Below are 22,988 nucleotides of genomic sequence, written 5' to 3'. Positions count from 1 at the left end.
CCATCATTTTTCGAATTCGTCTCTTTTTATATGACATTATGAAAATTGAATATTCTCCAGGTTTGATAATTTATTAAGCTGTTAAAACAGAGATAAGATCTCTACTTAAAAGTTTTTACACAAGGTACACCTGGCTTATACCAGAAACATAAATAACGTATACATGTTTCCGCTTATCTACATATGTATTTAGCCTGGTTTCAGTTGTAATATTTCCTATTATCAGAAGTAATCAATTTGTGCCAAAACATAATAATTCTGTTTTTAACCTCTACATATATAGTGAGGGAATCTCCCTAATTCACCATATACCATGTAGTTGCACGTACTTTTCCTAACGCCGAGTATACGTTTACAAAACTGTAAATGAAGCTTTTCTATAGCTGTAATGTTTTCGTGACCCCATACTTCTACTGAGTACAACAATATTGGTAAAACAAGGGAATCATATACTTTTAACTGGAGATCAATAGGAAGAGGGATGTTTCTTATTTTCTTGTAAACAGCAAACATAGCTTTTCTTGACTGTTCCAACAGTTTCAATTTCGTTTTATGAAAACTCCCATTATAATTCATCAATATTCCTAGATAAGAAAACGAATCTACAATTTCAATCTCTTTGTTAAATAATGTGAAATGAGGACGAGTTCGAGACTTCCTCTTTGAAAAAATAACAATTTTTGTCTTATCTGTGATCTGTGTTTACTTCAAGTTTCCAATTTTCACAATAAATTTCAAATTTACTTAAGGCTGACTGTAGATCGTTAGCTGATTCAGCCATTGTAACTGTATCATCTGCATAAAGAATTACAAATAGTGTTATATACATTCCAATAGTATTACCTAAATCTTTTATATTCTTCAAATAATTGACACCATGCTCTTCAAAAAAACTTTCAATATCATTAAGAAAAATAGCAAATAAGAAGGGTGACAAATTTTCTCCTTGCTTTACACCGACGTTTCAAGTAAACGTATCATATACATCATTTCCATTTTTGACACAGGATTTTGTATTTTCATATAGATTAATTATTGCTTTAAACATTTTCCCAGTTATATTGCTTCTTTAACATATAAGATGTATCTGAAGTGCCTGCATTTTCTCAGTAAATCTTTATAGTAATATTATGTACATGCATATAATATCATGTTCCCGTTTAACTCAATATTATTTTTATTTTTATTTTTCATAAGTTTGAAATTATTTCAAGAAAAATATACATGTTCTGCTAATATAACTTCGGGTTGTCTTCATAGATTTGGTATCAACTGAAATACATAGAATGAAATATGTTTGCGGGAAACATGAAGATTGAACGCATGCAGAAAGGAATCCGTTAATGTTCGAGATTTGTTACAGCTACTTTGAATAACCGTTTAACCTGCACTGTTCAATATATTAGGGGTTGGACAAGGGGACTACTATAGCCCGAAATCTACCAAAATAATTTTTAAAATATGGTAAATTTGAGAACTATAACTACAGACTATTGACCCTCATTGATGTTGTTTCTAGATATCTCCCAAAGCAACTGGTATAAATATGGAAATTGGTGACAGAATGGAAGTTATCTGAACTAACATTATAATGTTTATCTTTAAGGGTCTTGCATTGTATGTTATTTAAGTTGTATTAGATACCGTTAATATACGAAATTCAGTTGAAACTTATAGAGAGAAATATGTTTCCTGAAAAAATACATACATGTGTGACCAAACATATCGGTGATAAATATTTTTTTGTTTTCATTTGTGTTTTTTCCTCCCTGAAAAATAAATAAATATACGTATACCTCAAGATACTATTACTAAAATCCATCTAACGACTTTTTGACCATACTGCAAAATATAATATTTCAAGATAAAAAAATCCAGCTAGATCTCACACAGGTAAAGTTACCTTTATGATACAGACTATAATCGTTATAACAACATACTTACTGGTATATGTTTTTAAAATGTAGGCGTTCCGGGATACAGCCCATTTATTACAATACCGTAAAACGTTTCAACATGTGGTAGAAAGAATTTATTTTTGATATTATAAAAGATCTAAATATTGAGATATTAAGCAAAACAAACTACTTTTTCAGACTGTGCGGTCGCTTTCAATTTTTAATCGATATACGAGTAAATAATCAGATATAGATATAATTATTATAATTAGCCATGTCTTTGGTTTGATGGTTATGTAATACCTTGACCAGGATGTTGTTTACCTGTACACAACGCCATTCATCGAACTCACCTGTAATTACCTGGCCGCGGGCAATTTGCTATTTGGTGGACTATATTGGTTTTTTTTTTTTTTTTTAATGATTCAATTCAATTCTTTTATTACATTGAGCCTTTCGGCTCATCGGTTTGAAACAAAGCATATATACAAACACAATACACAGAATACACAATTGCATCCATGCAACACACACTCACTCTCACCATACATACATGTAAACTGACACACAACAACCCTCTTAAGTATACATAAGACTAGTGTAGAGGGATTATGCTAATTTTAGCTTATAACATGTTATTTCTTATTTTATTAAACAATTTAATGTATTTTGCTAAATTTGCTAACTCTTTTTTGTTCTCTGTTTCTCAAAGTTGAATAAATTTATACATACTCGGTCTAATGAAATAATATTTCTTAATAAAACGCTTTCTTAAAGCTGAATAGCATTCACAATTTTAAAATAAAATGAAATTCCTCTTCAATGTCCTCACTATTACAATACCTGCATGTTCTTTCATTTCTTTCTAAATTGTTATACCTTCCAGTTTAAATATTTAATTTGTGAGATGACAATCGTATTTTTGTTATTTCTTTTAAATTCATGACACCAATTGGTTTTGTTAAATAAGGTTGTAAGCAGAAATTTTGACCATCAAACTTGTACAATGAACACTTCGAAGATGAATCATTTTTTTCTTTACATTCCTGCTTAAAAATATCACATAATTTACATTTTATAATATTTATTATATAGTCAGTTGTATATAGATCCCAAAACTGCCACAAATACCCTACCCCTATCCTAAATAATTCATTTCTCACTCCATCCAACCATTCACTCCCATTTTCTAACATTTCCTGATAGCAGGCATTCAAAACACAATTGTCAGTCTGGGTATATGCTATTGTCTTACTGTCAATCAGGTTAGGACATCCGTTAATTGGATTGTGATATGAATTACGGAAACCCCGTACATCTATGCTCTAGGTTTTTTTTTATTGTCACCTCCATTTTTAAAATGAAGATGTAAAAGCAAATGGAAATAAAATATCCCTGATCATACCTAGGAATATATATTACATATATACATGTATATATATATATATGTCGTACACAGGTAAAGCAATAATGGAAGTTGACTTATTCAGAAACAAAAACGGTTCTAAGAACTATTTCAACTAAAGATCAAGGACGTATATGAATCACTTATAAATCCTTGTAAAGATTTAATCTTAAAGTGAATAGTCGGGCAAAGAAAACCAATCTAAATGCGTTCATTGGCCTTCCAAAAGTTCTCACGTATTAATAGGACGGTCAAGTTCTGCTTAGTTTCCCAGTTCTGACCATTAAAGTAAAGAAAAGTTGAAAGCATTGAAAGCGAGGCTGCGTGGAAATGTAACCACGGACATAGTGAGCCGGGAGGACGTTTTAGAATTCCCATACTTTAAATTAATTTCTTCGTACGCAGACAGATTTTGACGAGAGATTTTATTTTTCTATTTCATAAGAAATAATTCTGGATACATTCACACCATTTTTACCAACTTTAGCCATCCTTGCCCGACTGTTCACTTTAAAAATTATTCCAGTCTAGAACTGAAATTACGGAATCGGGGCATATAGCAATCTCCCGTAATTTCTAAGGTACAAAAGCCATATATCATACTATTAAATCTCGGTATGATATACAAAACGGTCGACAATGAATATACTATTTTAAGGATTTAGTTTAATTTTGAAATAATGAATTTAAATCTACACTTAAACTGTGATATAGGAACAGATATCAGAAATACCATTGATGTATTTCTGCTTTTTAGTAAACGTTATGGATAAAGTTTCAAAGGCAACAATATAGATATATATATATTATTTTCGGTATAAGTTCGGTACTGTTACTCCAATATCACATAACTGATAACCGTCCACATTTTATTTTTATTCAAAAACTGTGCCATGTTTGCATCGTTATAGAAGAAGTTTGAAATAAAAACACGGATTCTAGATATATTCATGCTAAATTTTGGGATTTTACTCGTAAAAAGATAGTGTTACATTATACTGTTTTTTTACACTGAAATTTACATCAAATTCTATCTAAATATCAGTCCATACTGATCCGAACATCATTTTGATATCGCTATCAAATTGGACTGATTATCTAATCTAAAGTTAGATATATGCTTGTCTGAATTTTTTAAGTGGTGTAAATGGAATGTTTTGAAACTGAAAATATCTACATCATAAAGCTAGAATAACCATTTACTCGAAAAACTCAAATTGTAGATCTAATGTATACGGATATATGCTGTATATAAAGTTCATAGTGCTCTGCTAGCACTTAACGAACAGAGTAAGTGAGATAGAGAATAATCAGAAAAAACTAGCTTCAGATACGCAAGAGTTGGAGCAAAGCACCAGGGTAATGAGTGATTTGTTTGACAGTAAGAAAGTAACCACAGAGACACACGAAACCAAGATCAAGGAAATTAAAAAACAGTGCTATAGCGATCAAGTAAATACGTCTGTCGCTTTAAAGAAAGTATGTAAAGAGAGATATTAACTACAATCCATGCTAACAGATTTACAGTGTCGATCTATGAAATCTAACCTTGTCTTCTTAGGTCTTAATGAAGTACCCCGTGAGGACTTATGGTGCTTCACCCCTACATGTATGGTACTAGGTGCCATATTTGGAACGCGAGACTTTCTAACGAGAAGCATCATGGCGGCCAAGTGAGCCGTGTCGGAGATGTGAGCCATTCAAAAGTGCTTCAAAACATAATTTAGGCATGGAGGTGGGTAAATAAATAATCATTTTATGTTAAAAATGTTTGATATTGTTGAATTTAATTAAAAAATTACATGACACACATGAAATGCAACATTTTCACCGCTGGATGTTTTGCAACACTACGGGCAATGGGACGGAATCGTAGCTCTGACGACGACCATCTGTCAGAAATCTTCCGTCCGTCGTTCAGAGCTACGTCATCGCAGCTAGGTATCACAGAGAACATTGATTTTGGCAACGTCCATAGATTCGGGAAGAGGAAGTCAGGAAGGCCGCGTCCTATTGTTGCTATGTTCATCTACCAACGCCAGCACGGGCTGGTTCTATCACTGACCCACAAGCTGCACGGGTCGCGTTATAGTTTATAAATGAGCAGTTCCCTGCCGTGGTCGAGGATGTCAGGAGGAAGCTTTACCCAGTCGCCAAACGACTTCGTAGAGAGCGCCATAGGGTAAAATTTATCCGGGACAGAATGTATGTTGACGGTGTTCTTTACACGGGGCCTGAGGCTTCCGCACCTCAACCGGTTCAACAAACGAGCCAAGTGTTTCATGATTCTGAAACCTTACAACATAATACGCGACGACCTAAGAAACGTACACGCCCTCCATCTACGCCTACGTCGTTATCGGGAGGTCCAGTCAGAGGTATTACAACCGATAACAAGTTCCAGCCCCTAGATCTTACGTCTCGCGATGCGACAGCGGTGTCTGGACCATCCGACCCGTCTGACAATACCGGAAGATCTCAGAGAGATAGCGATGACGTCACACCACAACAGCACGCTACTACGTCATCCATGCAGAGCTCGGAGCCTTAACTTGACGAAACCCACGTGAAACAAGTATAGGGGTTACAGGAGGGTAATACCTCATTAACTATATGTAGCTGGAATGTCCAGCGCAATTTAAGACTTGAGCTAGAAAATACATACTTTTGTAATGTATTTAACAAAACAGATATTGTGTTTTTGTCAGAATGTTGGTTAGATAATGACTCCAACCTTGTAATAAATGGTTTTGAATTTTGTAAGCCAGTCATTAGAGCAAAGTGTAAAGGTGGAGGTATCGTTTGCTTATTCAAAGTATGGCTTTGTCCGTTCGTGTCAGTAGAAATGATAGAATTAGATAGTATCATGTGGATCAGAATAGATGGCTTTCTCTTTGATGATAAGAAAGATGTTTATGTGGCTTTTACCTATATTCCACCAGAGAGATCTATTTTCTATGGTTCCTATGATGAAGATATATTCCAGGTGTTAGAGAATGGGGTTGGTCATTATAGTGAGAAAGGTCATATTTTTGTTATTGGTGACTTGAACAGTCGGACTGGAGTAGAACCAGATTTTATAACATTCGACAATATGTATATGCACAATAACATAGATAGTTTAAACGACGGCTTTATATCTTATAACGTAGAACAGACTGTCCCTGAACGTAAATCCAAAGATATACGACTTAATACGTTTGGACGTAGTCTTATTGAACTATGTAAATCTACCGGTTTAAAGATTGTCAATGGTCGTTTATCTTGAGATAGAAATGGTAAGATCACGTTTTATAATACACATGGCACAAGTGTAATTGACTATGTGCTTGCTGATATAATGGCTTTGTCAAATGTAACCAGTTTTAGTGTAGGCTGCTCTAATGAATTCTCAGATCATGCACCTATATATGCTACCCTGAATTGTCAAAAGACAATAAGTGATAAATGTAATTGTTGCTCAGATGATATTAAGCATCCTGTCATGAATGTAGTCTGGTCTAATTAGGCCAAAGAGAATGAACGTATTTTAGAAAACATGCATCTAATTGAGAGATCTGTAGATCAGCTAAGTAATACGAAGGAAAGTATCGACGAGTGTTTGGATAATTTTGTTAAATGTACACGTTCTTTGTTTGATCAGTTTTGCTTACGTCAACAAGATATAGTAAACTGTACTTATTCTTGTCATTGTTTAAAGTCTACTAAGAAAGTACCTGATAAACCATGGTTTGATGATAATTGTAGGCGGTTATACTCTAAGTATAAATCTGCTCTGACTATTTTTAAAGATGCTCCACCGCCGACAAATGGTATTTTTTCACTATCAAAAACAGGAGCAGACGATTTAGTATTTTTCTTCAGTTACAAAAGTTACTTACTTTACACTATTACCACCATTGAAAAGTTTGAGCTTCTAATTTTACTTAAAGTTAAATATACAAAAAATAATTAATTGCATCCCGAAAAAATTCCGTGGCACTATATCTTATATGGAATGAAGTAATGATTGCGCACGCACCAAAGGCGAAATAAATTATTTTATGTTATTTTTTGTGTTAATTAGGCATATATATACACGATTAAACACCAATTATTGTTCAAATAATGAATATCATTTATGCTCTGTCGGCGGTGGAGCATCTTTAATAGAGAGAGATCATTCACTAACAGGATAGGTCTATCGGAGGCTAAAAAATGTTATAAGTCATTTGAAGCGAAGACTAAGCGTTCTTATATGAGAATGCAAGGTAACATGATGGATTTACTAAAGCGCAATAACCCTAAGGAATTTTATAAAGCCTTCGCAAAGCGGAATGTCAGAAGTGTTGGAGATATAACATTAGATGAGTTTTTTCTTCATTTTAAGAGTCTTGCTGGAGATCATATCACGTCTGACACTGATAGAGCCTTGGATGGTAAAAATGTCGATAATGTTTTTCCTGAATTAGACGTGGATTTTGAATTAGATGAAGTTATTCAGGCAATTAAAGGTCTGTCTAGAAATAAGTCGGCTGGTACCGATATGATACTAAATGAGTACATGATTGAATATAAAACCATTTTTGCACCTGTTCTGTTAAAATTGTTTAATAGTATTATGGAAGTCGGATATTTTCCCGATTCCTGGGCTCAAGGTATAATTATTCCAGTATATAAAAAAGGTGATTAATACAATGTAAATAACTATAGAGGTATTACATTGATTAGTCATGTAGCAAAGTTATTTACCAGTCTTTTGAATAAAAGGCTGTTAAAATGGAGCGAATCTGTATCTGCTGTTACAGATGCGCAATTTGGTTTTAAACCCGGTTTCGGTACTCGTGATGCTATATTTGCATCATCCTCGATACTCCAGGGCTTCCGATCTCTACACCCCTGGACTATCTAATAGTGAAATTGAAGGCAGCTCAGTGGAAAACATTTGACCAATCACAGGCTAGCAAAAATTTCCTTTGAAGACTACAGAGAGAGCGACGCCTAACATCAAAGCCACACAGTCAACCACAGTGTACCGTTATACGGCTCTTTTGATGTTCATCAAAGGACTAAATTACATGTTCTATTCTGTTGGCTCCAGTTTTACTATGAGATAGTCCAGGGGTGTAGAGATCGTAAGTGATCGGAAGCCCTGGAGTATCGAGGATGTATTTGCTTAAGTAGTCTAATTACTAATACTTTACAACAAAATAAAAAGCTTTATTGTGTATTTGTCGATTACAGTAAACCATTTGATAGCATTGTACATAATAAGCTTTGGCTTAAACTATGGCGATGTGGAATTAGGGGTAGATTATTGAAAGTGATTATATCAATTTATGATAATGTAAAATCATGTACAAAATTAAGTGGAAAATTATCTGCAATGTTCGATTTATATGTCGGACTCTTACAAGGGGAATCTTTGTCTCCGATACTTTATTCTCTCTTTGTTAATGATATAGAAAGTGAATTGATAAACTCCAATTGTCAAAGCTATCAATTGCAACTTTAAAATTTGTTCATACTTATGTATGCTGACGATACAGTTTTGTTTACTGAAGATGCTACTGACCTGCAAAACATATTAGATTGTCTGCAAAATTATGCAAATAAATGGAGTTTATCTGTTAATATCTCTAAAACCAAAATAGTTGTTTTTAGAAAAAGTAAACGTCTACAGGCTAATGAGTACTGGACCTTTCAAGGAAGGGCTATAGATATTGTTGATATTTTTTGTTATTTGGGGCTAGTTTTCAATTATAATGGGAGATTTTCTCTAGCGCTTAATACTTTAGCATCACAAGGAAGAAAGTCATACTATCTCCTTAATAGTAGAATGAAAAAATATATGCTTAATGTTGAAACAAAATTATCCTTATTTGATACTTATGTTTCATGTGTGCTTAATTACTGTTGCGAGGTATGGGGCTCTCACCCAGCACCTAAGATTGAATCTGTACATCTTTTATTCCTGAAGAGTTTATTGAATGTGAAAAAAACAGTCAATAGTTCTATGGTGTATTTTGAGACTGGTAGGCTTACTTTACATATACAGCGTAAAATAATGGTGATGAAATATTGGTTAAAGCTATTAAGAACAGATAACTGTATTTTAAAGTCATGCTATAATGCTCTATTTGAGTTCATTATAAAGAAGCCTAATTATAAATTAAATTGGTTATATGATGTAAAAAATGATTTAGGTAGATGTGGTTTCAACTATATTTGGATTGCTCAGAATGTAGATAAAGAAAAATACTTTTTGGAATTGTATTCACAGCGCTTGCATGATATATTTATTCAGGAACTGCGTTGCGCATTCGACGTGTCTTCTAAATGTGAAATTTATAAACATCTTGTTGATAACTTTGAAATTCAATTTTATTTAAAGAAGCCTTTGGATTCTAAAACTAAACAAATATTGGTAAATATCGCATGCAAGCCCACTCTCTGCAAATTGAAGCTGGCCGTTATAACGCCGTTCCCAGAGGCGATAGACTTTGTACTGTTTGTGATAAAAATGATGAAGAAGATGAAATGCATTTTGTATTACTATGTCCTGCTTATTCTGAGATACGTAAAAAGTTTATAAAAACTTATTACCACAAACACCCAAGTGTATATAAATTAATTATGTTATTTTCATCAAAAAATGTAAAGAGCTTAAATTTGTTGGGGAAATATTTGATCCAGGCAACAGAAAAAAAAGGAAAATTATCATTAATCTGCAGTAGTATATATAGCATACTCATGTATTAGTCAATTTGTTTAATTTGGTATGAAGTATATCGGAATTATCCTCCACCATCTTGAACATAACAATGATCATTGATTTATGTATTTATGTATTGGTTAAACCTATATGCTGTATTGCATTTGGAAAATAAAAAAACTTGAAACTTGAAACATGTATAGTACTAGGCTTACCTTGTGCAAGGACACTTATAGTACTAGGCTTACCTTGTGTAGCCGCGGACTACTCTGACATCACAAGACCACGTGACCACCTAGCTCATTATCTCTGAACCGTAGTCGACACTAAAGAGCCAAATAACGGTACACTGTAGCTTTGATGTTAGGTATGTCGCTCTCTCTTTAATAGTCTTCAAAGGAAACCTTTGCTGGCCTGTGATTGGTAAAATAATTTCCGCTAAACTGCCTCTAATTTCACTTTAAGAGTCCAGGGGTGTAGAGATCGGAACCACTGAAGTATCAAGGATGCTTAAGCCCTAGTATTTTGGTATACCGATCGCACAAACAGATGGCTGACAATAAGTGACATCTTGCATTTTCTCAAAAAGTACTAAAGACATCTCTCTGAAATTTTATATGTAGGTTCTCCTTGCATTTTGTGAATGATCAGTGATTGATAAGATTTGTTCAAGACACCATTATGCGGATCACATTATTAGTGTTTTATTTATTTAAAATGAATATGAAGTGGCAGAAATGTATGAAAAGATAACAAACAAGTCAGAAGATTCAAGAACTAAATTGCACTTTACTAAAACATTGCTTTCATTTTTCCATAACAAAATAAGACAATAAAACAGCAGAAAACAAGTCCTGATATAAAGCAGAATTTTGAGAACAGTTAATCCTCATGTTGATACAATAGTCATCACAATAAGCTAGCAGCACAATTCAGAATGGTGGTCATGTTACTGAGTCATGGACCATGTGACAAAATAAAACCAAAACTTTCTACTTTGTTTAATAATACAAAATTATACCTATCACTTCACCTATTCATTAAACAGCATATAAGAATTTTGAATAAACCACATATTGTAAGACAAAAATATGTAAGTCAGTTTGATTTTGAAGTTTATACATGTAATGATTTGATTTCAAGTGCAATAACACTCTAAAATAGATAAACTTGATTGCTTCGATCTATTAACTAGATTTATTGATATAAACTTACATTACCATAAATTTATAAAATCATTACAGTAAAAACCTAAGCAGGAGATAAAATCAAATACTTCAGGATCAACAAGCCAGGCTATATACATAACTTGATAGCATTGTATCTCTTTTTTGCATTTTTTTATAATGCATGCGCTTAATGTATTTTTTTGTATACGATATATACTTTAATAAATAAACCAATCTAAAATTATAGATTTAATAGCTAAACAAAAGTAATAGCACAGCAAATAGAATTCTTAGAAACAGACAAAATCAAATTGATCAGTGTTGGATAAAAGTGACTTGTTGGTAAGTTGTTGCACCCTTTTCCAACTAGCAATTTAATGCTATTCAATCAGTTAAAACCAAGCACATAAAATCATGAGTTTACTGAAAGTTTTTCATCAAAATATTTGTATACACCGGACCTAGATTTCCAAAATAAATCTTTTCAATCAGAAATTTTCTAATATGTGTAGCATGTGTATTTAGTTTGAAACTAGACCTGGAGGGTTGTAGATATTTCACAAGAGATACAATTTTCTTAGTTACTTATCATGATGAATTATCAAAAGAGATTAACACAAATCAATATTTCATCACAGCCGATGATTTCCTTTATAAATTAAGCTCTACAGAAAACATTCCAAGTTATTTTAAAGAAAAAATCTCTTACACTGTACACTGCTTGGTATACAGAATATATAATGCTAGCAGTCAAAAAAGCCATTTTAAAATTAATATTTACAGAAAATGTCACACATATATACATATGAGATCTTTTGGGGCTGATTTCTTTTAAAAAAATAAATACATAATAGCATGCATACAAAAGAAACTGAATAAATGTGTTCTTATTTATTTCACTTAATTACTTATTTGTGAAACTGATAAGTACATTTAAGTATATGTCTGCCCAGCAGATAGATATCATCTCATAATAAATTTAACAGATCTGCAATAATCAGATAATGAAATATGATACTCAAATTTTAAACAAAAATGTAAATGATATGCATAACAATATAAAATACAGTGTGACATGTGTAAGGATGTCAGATCCTTTTACATTAATAAAATATCAAATAATTACACAACTATATACAAAACATATTAACAGCTCATGCAAACTATGCAAAATTGAACAGGGAAATGACAATATTATATACAGTATGTCAAAGTAATGAGACAGAATTTAGTAATTTCACAAAAATGGGAGCTTATCATATCATTATTATTGATCATATACAGGTTCTTAGTCAAAATAAAAAATAAAAAATGCCTTCTACCCTGTTGATCAAAAAGCAAGTATTTAGACTGAAAAAGAAATCGAAATAAAAAAAAATAATGAGAAAAAAGAAAATGCATTATGATTCAAAGGCTACAGATAAATAAAATATAAACTTAAACATGAAAGATTTATTATATATTTGTATTATAAAAGGTGGTAACTGCTATAAATAGCATATTATCAAAATAAACTTGTTCGATAATTATGTCAGTGAATCTTATTTGATATAAAACCTATAAACAGAACTAGAAACACACATAGCACCTGACAGTAAATGTTTTATATATATTGAAATGTCCTCTTGTTGTATTAATAGTTATTGTTGAAAGCATGCTATATGGACGAGGACATAAAAAATAAATTTCTGGTAAAAAAACAAATCATACAAAAAAACTGGCAGTTAATTGTAACTGATCAAACGTCAGTGTACATGATAGGCGGAGTCATGTAGGCGATAAAGCAGTAACTAATTAAAATATAAATGTAAAATTGATTACATATCTGTAAAATATGCTCTCATAACTATTTCTCAATCCTTGATCTATTACAATCTCACATCAATGATTGTATTCTAAGGTCAATCGACATTTTGCTTTATGAAATTTTTGTATTCTTACATACATCATAATACCAAATACGTACATTCTATGAACTTTTGGTTGGTGGGTCTATGGTAAACTTGTGATTGAATAACGTAATTGAGTTAAGTGTGAATACAAGTTTGATCAAAAGCACCTCAGTCTGAACTAATACGGGAAGTGTATATACCTAATATGTCAATAAGTTTCTCTACAAATAGAGACGATATAATGGTAAGTTATAAATACTTTTAAAATACAACTACATCAAGATAACTAACCAAAAATAGAATGTTACTTTTAAAACATTTAGTCAATTAATAAATGTATTTGAAATGCAGTAAAGCATAACATGCAACAGGTAATAAAAAGTAAAGCTTTAAATTGAAATTATATTTTGATTGTGAATAATGTTTTATGCATTTATTAAGTCTGTTTTATATGGCATACTTATTTTGTTTTACATCCTTTTAGAAATCATCAGGGTCTTTTAAGGACATGCCAGAAAAATGTCAGAACCTGGAGAAAAACTTCTGACCATAGGTCCTCTCAATTCCTGGTAACCACCTCATATGGGTTTCCAACCCAGAGATGGACGGCTGGTGGAAATATCTCAGAACATCTGATACACTTGGCCGCAAAGGCTCCTAAATAACAAAGTACAATATAATGGAATGTTACGAATCCTTATAATGAAATAAAAATGTTCAATACAACAATAGAATAATTGTTTTCTCTGAACATGCTAAGACTACTGTTGTTAAAACTGATGATTAAATCCTTTTAGAAGTATGGCCTTTTTAAGGTTGTATGTGTTCATACACATTTTCAAATTACAGAGCAAACAGGAATACCAATTATATTATGACTATACACAATTTAAATATGAAGGGTTACCAATCTAAAATTCATGAGTACAATTCACTGCATTAAAAGTTGAACTTATTTGGCAAGTCATAGCAAAATTTTGAATTAATATCTATTTGAGTGAAAATAATATCATGGTTTAGAGATATCTCATTGATCTGATTAATATTGAAAAAGTTGCCCACTGTTATTCTATAACTAGAAAAAAAAGTTTAAATTTGCACACTTGATGCATGCAAAAAATAAAACAAATCTAGATACTAAATTGAAGTATTCAAATGATTAAAAGTCAAATAAAATGTCATCATCTATCCTGCACAGTTAATCCACTTTATGTTGTATATCTAATTTTTCAAGTTTTTAAATACATTTTATGATACTAACACATCAAAATGTCTAGATTATCATATCAATTACGTGTGATAAAATAAAAAAACCCACTTGAACTATTGTAGATACAATGGACAGATATGATTAAGAATCATATTGAGACATTCTCGTGTCATGTGCCATGTGCATTGGAAATGAGAGAATCTAAACAAAGGTTCTCGTATCCCTGTTGTACACAGATCGAGCTGTAATGTTCTAATGCACTTGAGCTGAACATGGAGTTCTCGTAATTATTATTCACTCCTTGCATGATTTTGTCGTGGTTTAGGTTCAGAAAATGTTTTTCTCCAGGACTGCAGTAGTCACTTGTCATAGGTTTGTCAGGTGGGCAACTGTTGGAAGCATGCAAAAGAGTTGGACCTACAAAATGGAAAACAATTTCTAAACATAAACTTTACCTATACATAATTGTATAAAACAGGTATATCATTATAATTATATTTGACTACAATAACAAACAATAGGTATTAAAAGTTACTGAAAATGTGAAATGCAATAAATTATAATGAAGATTATGCTAATTCTACTTAGGTATAAAATACTTCGAGATTCACATATGTTATAAAGTACAATATATATATATATATATGTACATATATAAGTAAGTAAATGAAGCTCCTCCGAAGGACATCTCATGATGTATTAAAAATGGTCAGGGTTGAACCACAATTAAAAGATCATCTAGAGGAAAGCATACATAATTTTATGAACAACTTAGGAAAGACATCAATAATCATTCATTGAAACTGAAGCCAATATGGTTAAACAACATCGCAACCACTTAACTATTAAAATCAAATCCATTTTTTTCAAGTTGGTTTCATATCATATATACATATATTCAAAAGCAGATGATAATGATATGCAATGAAAAAGTGTGCCCTACTGATATATACCCACCATCAGTCAATATCAACAAGTTCTCAGAGACTGAGTGAATCAACATCTCTTTTAATTGACAACTTTAATAGCTAAAAACATTTGTCCACAATCTGGTAGAAGTTTTCTGATTGTCGAAAATTTAATCATTTCGTTGTTCACATTTTTTTGACACACCAAATTTGATGGCTAGTGTACATGGGTACCTAAGCAACAGCTGCAGAGCTTGGGTCCAGTTTCAAGATCATTCATTATCTTCAGGAAGTTCCATCATTTAAAATTCATCTTTGAAAAACATGACAGAAGTTAGGAAGATTATTCTCAATATCTTTAATGTTTTAATTTTCCAATGAATGCTGAAGTCAAGAATTTCCTTTAAAATTAAAGAATGTTCATGAAATTAGGGTCATGTATTGCAACTTTATAATGTGAGTGTGAAATGCATGCATTAAGGAATAATGAGAAGAAAATAAAATATAGGAATCTTTAGAAATAAATTGGCACTTTGATGCATACCAAAACAGAGTGGAGTGAGTTGTTTGTATATACTTACATGTGCCAATAATGTCATATATAGTGGGAACTTAATGCCATGCATTTCGAAGGAAGTTCATGAAGCTTAATAGACACTGAGTGATGATGGGTATGTAACGGTTGATAGGACTTAGTGGTTGTCTCCCTTGTCTTTGAATCTTTTGTCTTAAGAGGGGACATTTGATCAATCATTTCATAACGGTCTGACATTGGAAACATGGCAGCATCACTTTCATTCCAATGGTATTCTGAGGACGGAAATAGAAATATGACCCATACAGTTGGAAAATTAATAAAAGGCATCAAATGCTGATACATGATACAGAATGAGATGGGAATTATGGATTCAACCTACCAAGTGTCTAATGAAGAATTATTTGTTCTTGTGAAACATTTTACCATATCGTACATCTTTTGTAATTATCTCACAATTTTATTTTTTCACTGGCTTGAAACAGAGATAAGGTAATAATGATAATAAGTCATGTTCAGCTTTAGACAGTTCATTGTGTTCATATCTATCTGATTATGAAATGAAGATTAATTGTGTTATTATTCACTGTGTAGCTATTTTGACTTCAATTTCATGCAATCATGCTTTAAGTGTTCCTCGATACTCCAGGGGTTCCGATCACTTACGATCTCTACACCCCTGGACTATCTCATAGTAAAACTGGAGGCAACAGAACAGAACAGGTAATTGAGTCGTTTGATGTATATCAAAAGAGCCGTATAACGGTACACTGTGGTTGACTGTGTGGCTTTGAAGTTGGGCGTCGCTCCCTCTGTAGTCTTCAAAGGAAACATTTGCCGGTCTGTGATTGGTCAAATGTTTTCCGCTGAGCTGCCTTCATTTTCACTATGAAATAGTCCAGGGGTGTAGAGATCGTAAGTGATCGGAACCCCTGGAGTATCGAGGATGACTTTAAGTGTTAATGTAGGCAAGTCTAATGTAACAAATCATGAACCAAATATCCTAGAGTTTAACTACGGTAGTCTAATTTACTCTTAACATAACTTCTACTTCAATGCATGATTCTGGCCTCATACTAATTGATTTTTTTTATGATACTGATAATTTAACTTTAAACATAAATTCAGTGTGATGTAATTTCATGACTATAACTATTAACTTAATATAGAGACATATTGTTTAAATGTTATTTCATCTTTCAAAGACTCATAAAGTGTCTGAATGAGATGGTGTATATTATATTGCAGTGGTCAAGATCATCTTTGGAGGGATGGGTAATTGTAATGAAAAGGTACATCTCTGACTTCTGTTTGAACCCAAAAGTTAACAGAGATGTGTTGGTGTAAAAGATATGTGATTACAGTTTAAAGTTATCGATCACAAGCTAACAATTGTGCAAACATCTATCTGAAACAAGAACACAGTTGATGCAGACTCTTGAGCATGTTTGAATTTTTTTTATTTTACTTCTTTTCTTCTGATTTTATTTCTAGATGTAAGCACTCGTAACACTAGAGTTGTGTAAAAAGAATTTTTTTTGGGGCAATTAGTACAAATTCTAATGGATAATTGACAAATTTTAAGGAGTATTTCACCTGTGTACGCGAATTAACTGAAGCACTGGTAATGAGTATATTTATAAAATACCAGTGTTGTTATGTTCTTGTGTTTAATTATAAAATAAAGGAGTCTGTATATTCATAATATATATATATATGTTGTATACCATTTATTGTTGAATCATGAAGCAACAATTTATCAGCAAATAATAAAACAGAAGAAAGGAAATCAACAAAAACGTGCAGCAAACTGGAGGCAATCCTACAAGTTACAACTAACCTGTGTCTAAAAGAACAGAGACTGTTGGCTACTCATGTGACCATGACCCTGAACACTGTCAAGGACAGCATCAGCCAGTCGCATAGGTTCAGTAGATATGGACAAAATTGCATTGTAAGAGCTGATAATGTTGTTGTCACGGCAACCAACATCACAAACTATGGGATGTATGGGCTCTGAAGCCAAAAAGGAAAACCAAAACAAACATTACCCTACTGTGTGTAAGATTCTACAGTCAATATTCTGGTCAATTCCAAATCTCCCTTTATAGTCTTCCCAACACCTAATTAACTCTGAACATGTAAATCTCAAGATTCTTCATCCTGGATATTCCAGGGGTTACTATCACTGTCATTAATGTGCATCAAAAGAATCGAATAACAGCACACTGTATGGCTTTACAGTTGGGCGTCACACTCTGTAATCTTCAAAAGAAGTTTCTGTACAGGCCTGTGATTAGTCAGTTCCATTCTCCTGCAATGCTTTCAGTTGTTTGTTTGTATTAATAAATAAACGTCCTATAAACGGCCAGTCTACAGTTTGATATGAAGATAGTGATAGTAAACCCCAGAATATTGAGAATGAAGATTCGTATTCTCATAACTTTGTCCTAAGGTCATCTTCACTCCAAATAAATGTCACATCTAGTATTGAATATGAATCTATGGATAATTACAATATCTTACTTGTAAATAATATACATAACTGATTCAGCTGTATATATATACCATAATTGACCCAATAAATGCCCATATTCCTATAAGGATCCCACCCCCTATTGAAGCCTCAATTTCAATTGTGTGGGCATAAGAGCAAAACTATCAAAACTGTATAGGATTCACCGTTTGCACTAATTTTGTTTTTTTGAGCACATTTCATATTTCCAATATTTTAAACACACTGGGTGCTTATTGGGTTAAATATGGTATTATTTTGTAGTCAGTTGTTTTTCCTAAATCGCTAAAGTGATGACCACTTTCAGATTCAAGAAACTCCATTTCTGAATTTCTTGTATTACTTTTACACTAGTGGTAGAAAGTGAAGAAACATAGATTATATACCCCAGTGCAGAAATGTTTTAAATATATTTGCTTGTGTTATGGCATTTACTGATGTTTTTGTGGCTTAATGTTTATCATTGAAGTCTTTTATTTTTTAGAAAACTTCTAAAAGGATGAAAATACACGTAAGAGAACTGCTTGAATTTATCTGTATTTTAATAACAGACAAAAAACATCAATTAAAATTAAATATTTAAAAAGAATCAAAGGCCATAACTAACAGTAATTGAATAAAATGAACACTTAAATTGACACCTGATAGTAATACCTACCAGCCCTTCTCATTCTCTTAAAGCATTCCTCCTCCAAATCATCTCGTCCCCGTTTTACACCTGCTCTCAGAAACATGTCAGCGTCTTCTTGCATGCATCCATCTTCCATCATATCACAGTCATCAGTAATGCCGTTCCCGTCTGCCTCTGGAACTATTCCCCCATTCAATCCTTGCATGACGAAGCAAGGATTTGTTCGAGTTTCAGAGCGGGGTCCACCGACACCGTTTGGAATCGTGTTAGAATTGTTGGGATTGGTCTGAGTGACAGGCATCCTTAGTTCATTGTACACACCCTCAGCTTGTAGCTGCATCTGAGATGCTCGCTCCAAGTAGTTGGCACATTCTTGGTATCCACATTCAACAGCAACCTGACTGGGAGTCTGGTTATTGTGGTTTCTGATGCTAAAACAAAATCTTAATATCAAAAATACTGCACAAAGTACTTATTGTGTCAGCATTAATGGTGGAATTTATCTTTCTTACTTTTTCAATACAATTGTGTAAACTGGGCACGACACATACCAAATTAACTACTTTTCAAACTGGGCACGACACATACCAAATTAACTACTTTTCACAATTGTTTGTTTACATGGTATATTTATGTAACTGTTTTTTTTATTTGAAATTTTGACTGAAATTAAATTCGAGATAGCGACTATTATTTTGCGCTGAATATCCGTTCTAGGAACCAGGTATTGACTTTGACTCAACCAGAGTTACGAGTCATCGAAATTCGAGACATCCGATCTTAAAATACATATACAAAGAAGGGAAAAAAAAACGGGACTTCAAAATTAATTCGACTCAGCCGAAATTTTGAGTCAAGCAATTTTGAGATAACGATTTTCGACTGTATCTGCATGGGAAGTAACTCTGTAATATACAAAGACAGAATATCTTACCTAAGTTTGCACCCCTGTGAGACCAGTAGACTGACACACTCCATACTTCCTGTCCTGGCAGCTTTGTGGACCGGTGTCTCGCCTAGGTAGTCCTGGAATACAACAAGCATGGTTATATAATGGATCCTTCTTGTAAGCCAAGGTAATGGAAAAAAAAGGTAGACATATATATGTACCGGTTACAGGCATGTGTAAAGCTGTTTTTTGTACTAGACTCAAATGAACAAGAGTTGCATTGATAAAGCCTGTTTAATATGTTATCTACATGTGTATATTATATGATAATGCTTGAAAAGCAGACTTAGATTCATTCTCATTATGATATAAACATATCATAAAAATACATAATTTCAAACCTTATCATCATGGAAAATTTATGTACAAATTTGGAATGACAAGTACAGGTCTATTAATTCACTTCCAAAATGCAACAAAAATGTAAATTACATCATACATACAAAGTACAAAGTAATCATATAACTAGTTTCTGTGATAATGTGGTATTATATTTTGGAATTGAATATCAAACTTTTTCCCAGGCCAAGAAGCCATAATTTGATCAATTACTACAATTTTTTTTTGCCAAACATGTGGACTTTTTCAGTTGCAACATTAGCTTTTAAACCAGCAGATAAAATCATCCATCATAATGATAATAATAAGTGCAATATTCAGAATAGTCACTTGATCAATGACCTATTATTCCAGTCCTTGCTGATGAATGTACCTGAACTTCAATATTAGCTCCACTTTGAATTATCCATTGAGCACAATGGGGATGGTCTCTTAGAGAAGCCAAATGCAGAGGGGTCTGTCGGAAGCGTGAGGTAGGGCGGTGACAGAGTGTACCGTCATTGTCTAAAGACGTCAAATTTCTCACACAAGCCAACTACAAGGGCAATAGAGAAGGAAAAAGAAACAAATTAATGTCTGATCATAACTTTTTATGAACACATGTTAGTAATATTACCTGTCTATTGATCATGGCTCCACAATGTAATAGCCATTTTAGACAATGACCCTTTCCACGAAATGCTGCAATGTGTGCGGGTGTCTGGTTGAAACGAGAGGTAGTTGAGTCAAACCTTGCACCATGTTCTAATAGCCGCATCAAACAAGTTAACTAAAATTCAAATTACACAAAAATGTAACTGAATGATAAATATTCAAAACTAATTACATGTTCATGCAAACACAACTTTGATGAAAACAATCAAGACGAAGTAAAACGTGTTTAAAGGGAAAATCAAGAAACAAGCTTAAAGCGTAAAGAACAGTACACACACACATATTTTATTTTCCATGTACCGTATTCGACCCAATAAGCGCCCAGGGCGCTTAAAAAATTGATAAAAATGAAAAGGTGCTTATAAGTCAAATTTATTGCAAATTTATACCGTTTTATGTAGTTTTGGTCCTTATTTATGCCTGGACAATTGAAATTGAGGCCTCAAAAAAGGGGTAGGGGCGCTTATAGGGACATGGGCGCTTATTGGGTCGAATACAGTAATATGTTTACATATTTTTTGAAGTTAGTTTATAGCCATAAAATTAATTTAGAATTAAAATTGCTTCCTCTTACCTGACCCAACCAATTTTTATAGCCCTGACTCTAATTAAAGATTGCTTGTTGTAGAGTCTGAGATAATGATTTAGATTGATTTTAAGCATCACAGTTATAAGTGCTGATTTTATCACAACATGTTATACAAAAAAAGGCAAAATGAAATAAAACTTATTTAACATTTCTTTGCTTTAGTTTTGATTAATCAGAAAATTTGTCACAGTCTATGACGTTATTTTTTTTGCTGCTAGTCATTAGCTTGGACTGGTTAACCACAAAATTTTGCTAGTCCAACTATTTAATCACTAGTCCAAATTAAATATACAGCTGTTATGGTTCAGCACTTCTGTCATGATAAGTTTTTGACCCAAATTACAGTTTGGGTGGTTTATTGAACGTAAAATTCTCACAAAATGATGCATCCATACAGAAATAATCACATACAGATTGCACTCAAATTGTGTTGAAACATTGGTAATCAGTGCACTGGAAAGTCAAAGACCCACTATAGACTGATACCTCTATATTAATATATATTAGTCTATAGTGCGTCTATGACTTACAAGCGTGCGAAATACCTATGGTTGAAAGATACAATAGTGTAGCGGGATTGGACTGGGTCGATATCGGTGACCAGGTAGCTCAGTCGGTAGAGCACTCAGCTAGTGTTCTGAGGGTCCCGGGTTCGAATCCCGGTCTGGCCGCTACATTTTCTCCTCTCCTGTTACAATTGGCCATCACTTTCGAAAATAGAGCATATTTTCTTATTATATGTCTGCAGTTATAAAGTTATAAATATTTTATCTACTTATCTTTTTATTCTTGCAGCCGATGACAAATTTTAACTAATTGTTACATATAAACATCCATGCAAACAAGTAGAATACACCGGATAAAAACATAAATAAGGAAAAGTATCCGTAATAGCGATTTGACAAATCGAAAGTAAGAAGTTTCATATGCAGATCACGTGGGTGATAAATATAGACTCTTCCATCGTCAAGTAAGTCTATTTATAGAAAACTGAAAACGAGGCCAATGACACAATAGATCCCTATGTCGTATTTTTTATCATCATATAGCTTAATCAAACTCGACAAAAGTACATTTTAAATAAAACAATAACCTTTCCGAAATGAGCAGCCCAGTGGACAGGTGACCACCCATACAGACTGTCTTCTTCGAATAAATTATAGTTGCCGGACGAGAGTAAGTTGGACAAAGTTTCTAGGTCACCGTCTCGACAAGCATGGTGTAATGGAAATTGTGTTTTTAACAGCTCATCGGTTGAAGAGGACATATTTCCATACACACTATCCTGATCCATGAGTGATGTCGTTGCTCGTTGACCAATACCTTTCGTTTGTTAGTAACCTATCGATGTTTATTTCGGGCGAATATCTGAAGCTCGTACAAACGCGACATCAACATTCGTCTTCACGCCAAAAGCCGGCTTTCCATACAATTAACAAATTTAAATTTTAAACGAAACGCATACATATATTTATCAGCCATATAGATCTGGATAAAGGAATATTAATAAGAATGTACTGTCCATACTCTAATATTGTTATCAATGTGCTAGTTGATAATGCGTGATTCCGTTATTTATTCGAATTCACCTTAATTCAGC

At 32.9% G+C, this 22,988-nt stretch overlaps 1 protein-coding gene and 1 pseudogene across 6 annotated transcripts; one reads left to right on the top strand and one right to left on the bottom strand.

Moving 5' to 3' along the window:
- The first annotated feature begins 7,546 nt into the window (after window positions 1-7,546).
- On the top strand, window positions 7,547-10,082 carry LOC138326740 (uncharacterized; annotated as a pseudogene).
- Window positions 10,083-10,766: 684 nt separating this feature from the next.
- Window positions 10,767-22,808, bottom strand: LOC138327643 (ankyrin repeat domain-containing protein 10-like). Of its 6 annotated transcripts, none has more exons than XR_011209080.1 (6): window positions 22,482-22,808; window positions 20,519-20,680; window positions 19,792-19,883; window positions 18,885-19,288; window positions 14,377-14,685; window positions 10,767-13,715 (listed from the first exon to the last, which is right to left on the bottom strand). XR_011209080.1 is itself a non-coding variant. In XM_069273911.1 (6 exons), exons 1-5 carry the CDS (start codon window positions 22,680-22,682, stop codon window positions 15,772-15,774), a joined length of 1,074 nt encoding a protein of 357 aa, XP_069130012.1. In that variant the 5' UTR covers window positions 22,683-22,808; the 3' UTR covers window positions 14,545-14,685; window positions 15,758-15,771. The 6 variants fall into 6 exon arrangements, 5 of the variants coding, with proteins under 5 accessions (XP_069130011.1, XP_069130010.1, XP_069130012.1 ...); XM_069273911.1 differs by lacking the exon at window positions 10,767-13,715 and adding an exon at window positions 15,758-15,986 and having other exon boundaries at window positions 14,545-14,685; XM_069273912.1 differs by lacking the exon at window positions 10,767-13,715 and adding an exon at window positions 17,552-17,727 and having other exon boundaries at window positions 14,548-14,685.
- Window positions 22,809-22,988: the final 180 nt, after the last annotated feature.

The sequence above is a fragment of the Argopecten irradians genome, chromosome 7, assembly GCF_041381155.1.
Source record: "Argopecten irradians isolate NY chromosome 7, Ai_NY, whole genome shotgun sequence".
Classification (NCBI taxonomy): domain Eukaryota; kingdom Metazoa; phylum Mollusca; class Bivalvia; order Pectinida; family Pectinidae; genus Argopecten; species Argopecten irradians.
Note: the sequence above shows the minus strand (reverse complement) of the source record. Positions and strands in the feature narration are given on the sequence as shown.

Bases quoted from the DNA above. Each gene is read 5' to 3' on its own strand.
- LOC138327643 (XM_069273909.1), bottom strand. From the start codon at position 22,682: ATGGATCAGGATAGTGTGTATGGAAATATGTCCTCTTCAACCGATGAG. The intron at 20,681-22,481 runs GTTATTGTTTTA...TTGCCCTTGTAG, and splicing joins GGGCTGCTCATTTCGGAAAG to TTGGCTTGTGTGAGAAATTT. The intron at 14,686-18,884 runs GTAGGTATTACT...TCCATTTTGTAG, and splicing joins TAAGAGAATGAGAAGGGCTG to GTCCAACTCTTTTGCATGCT.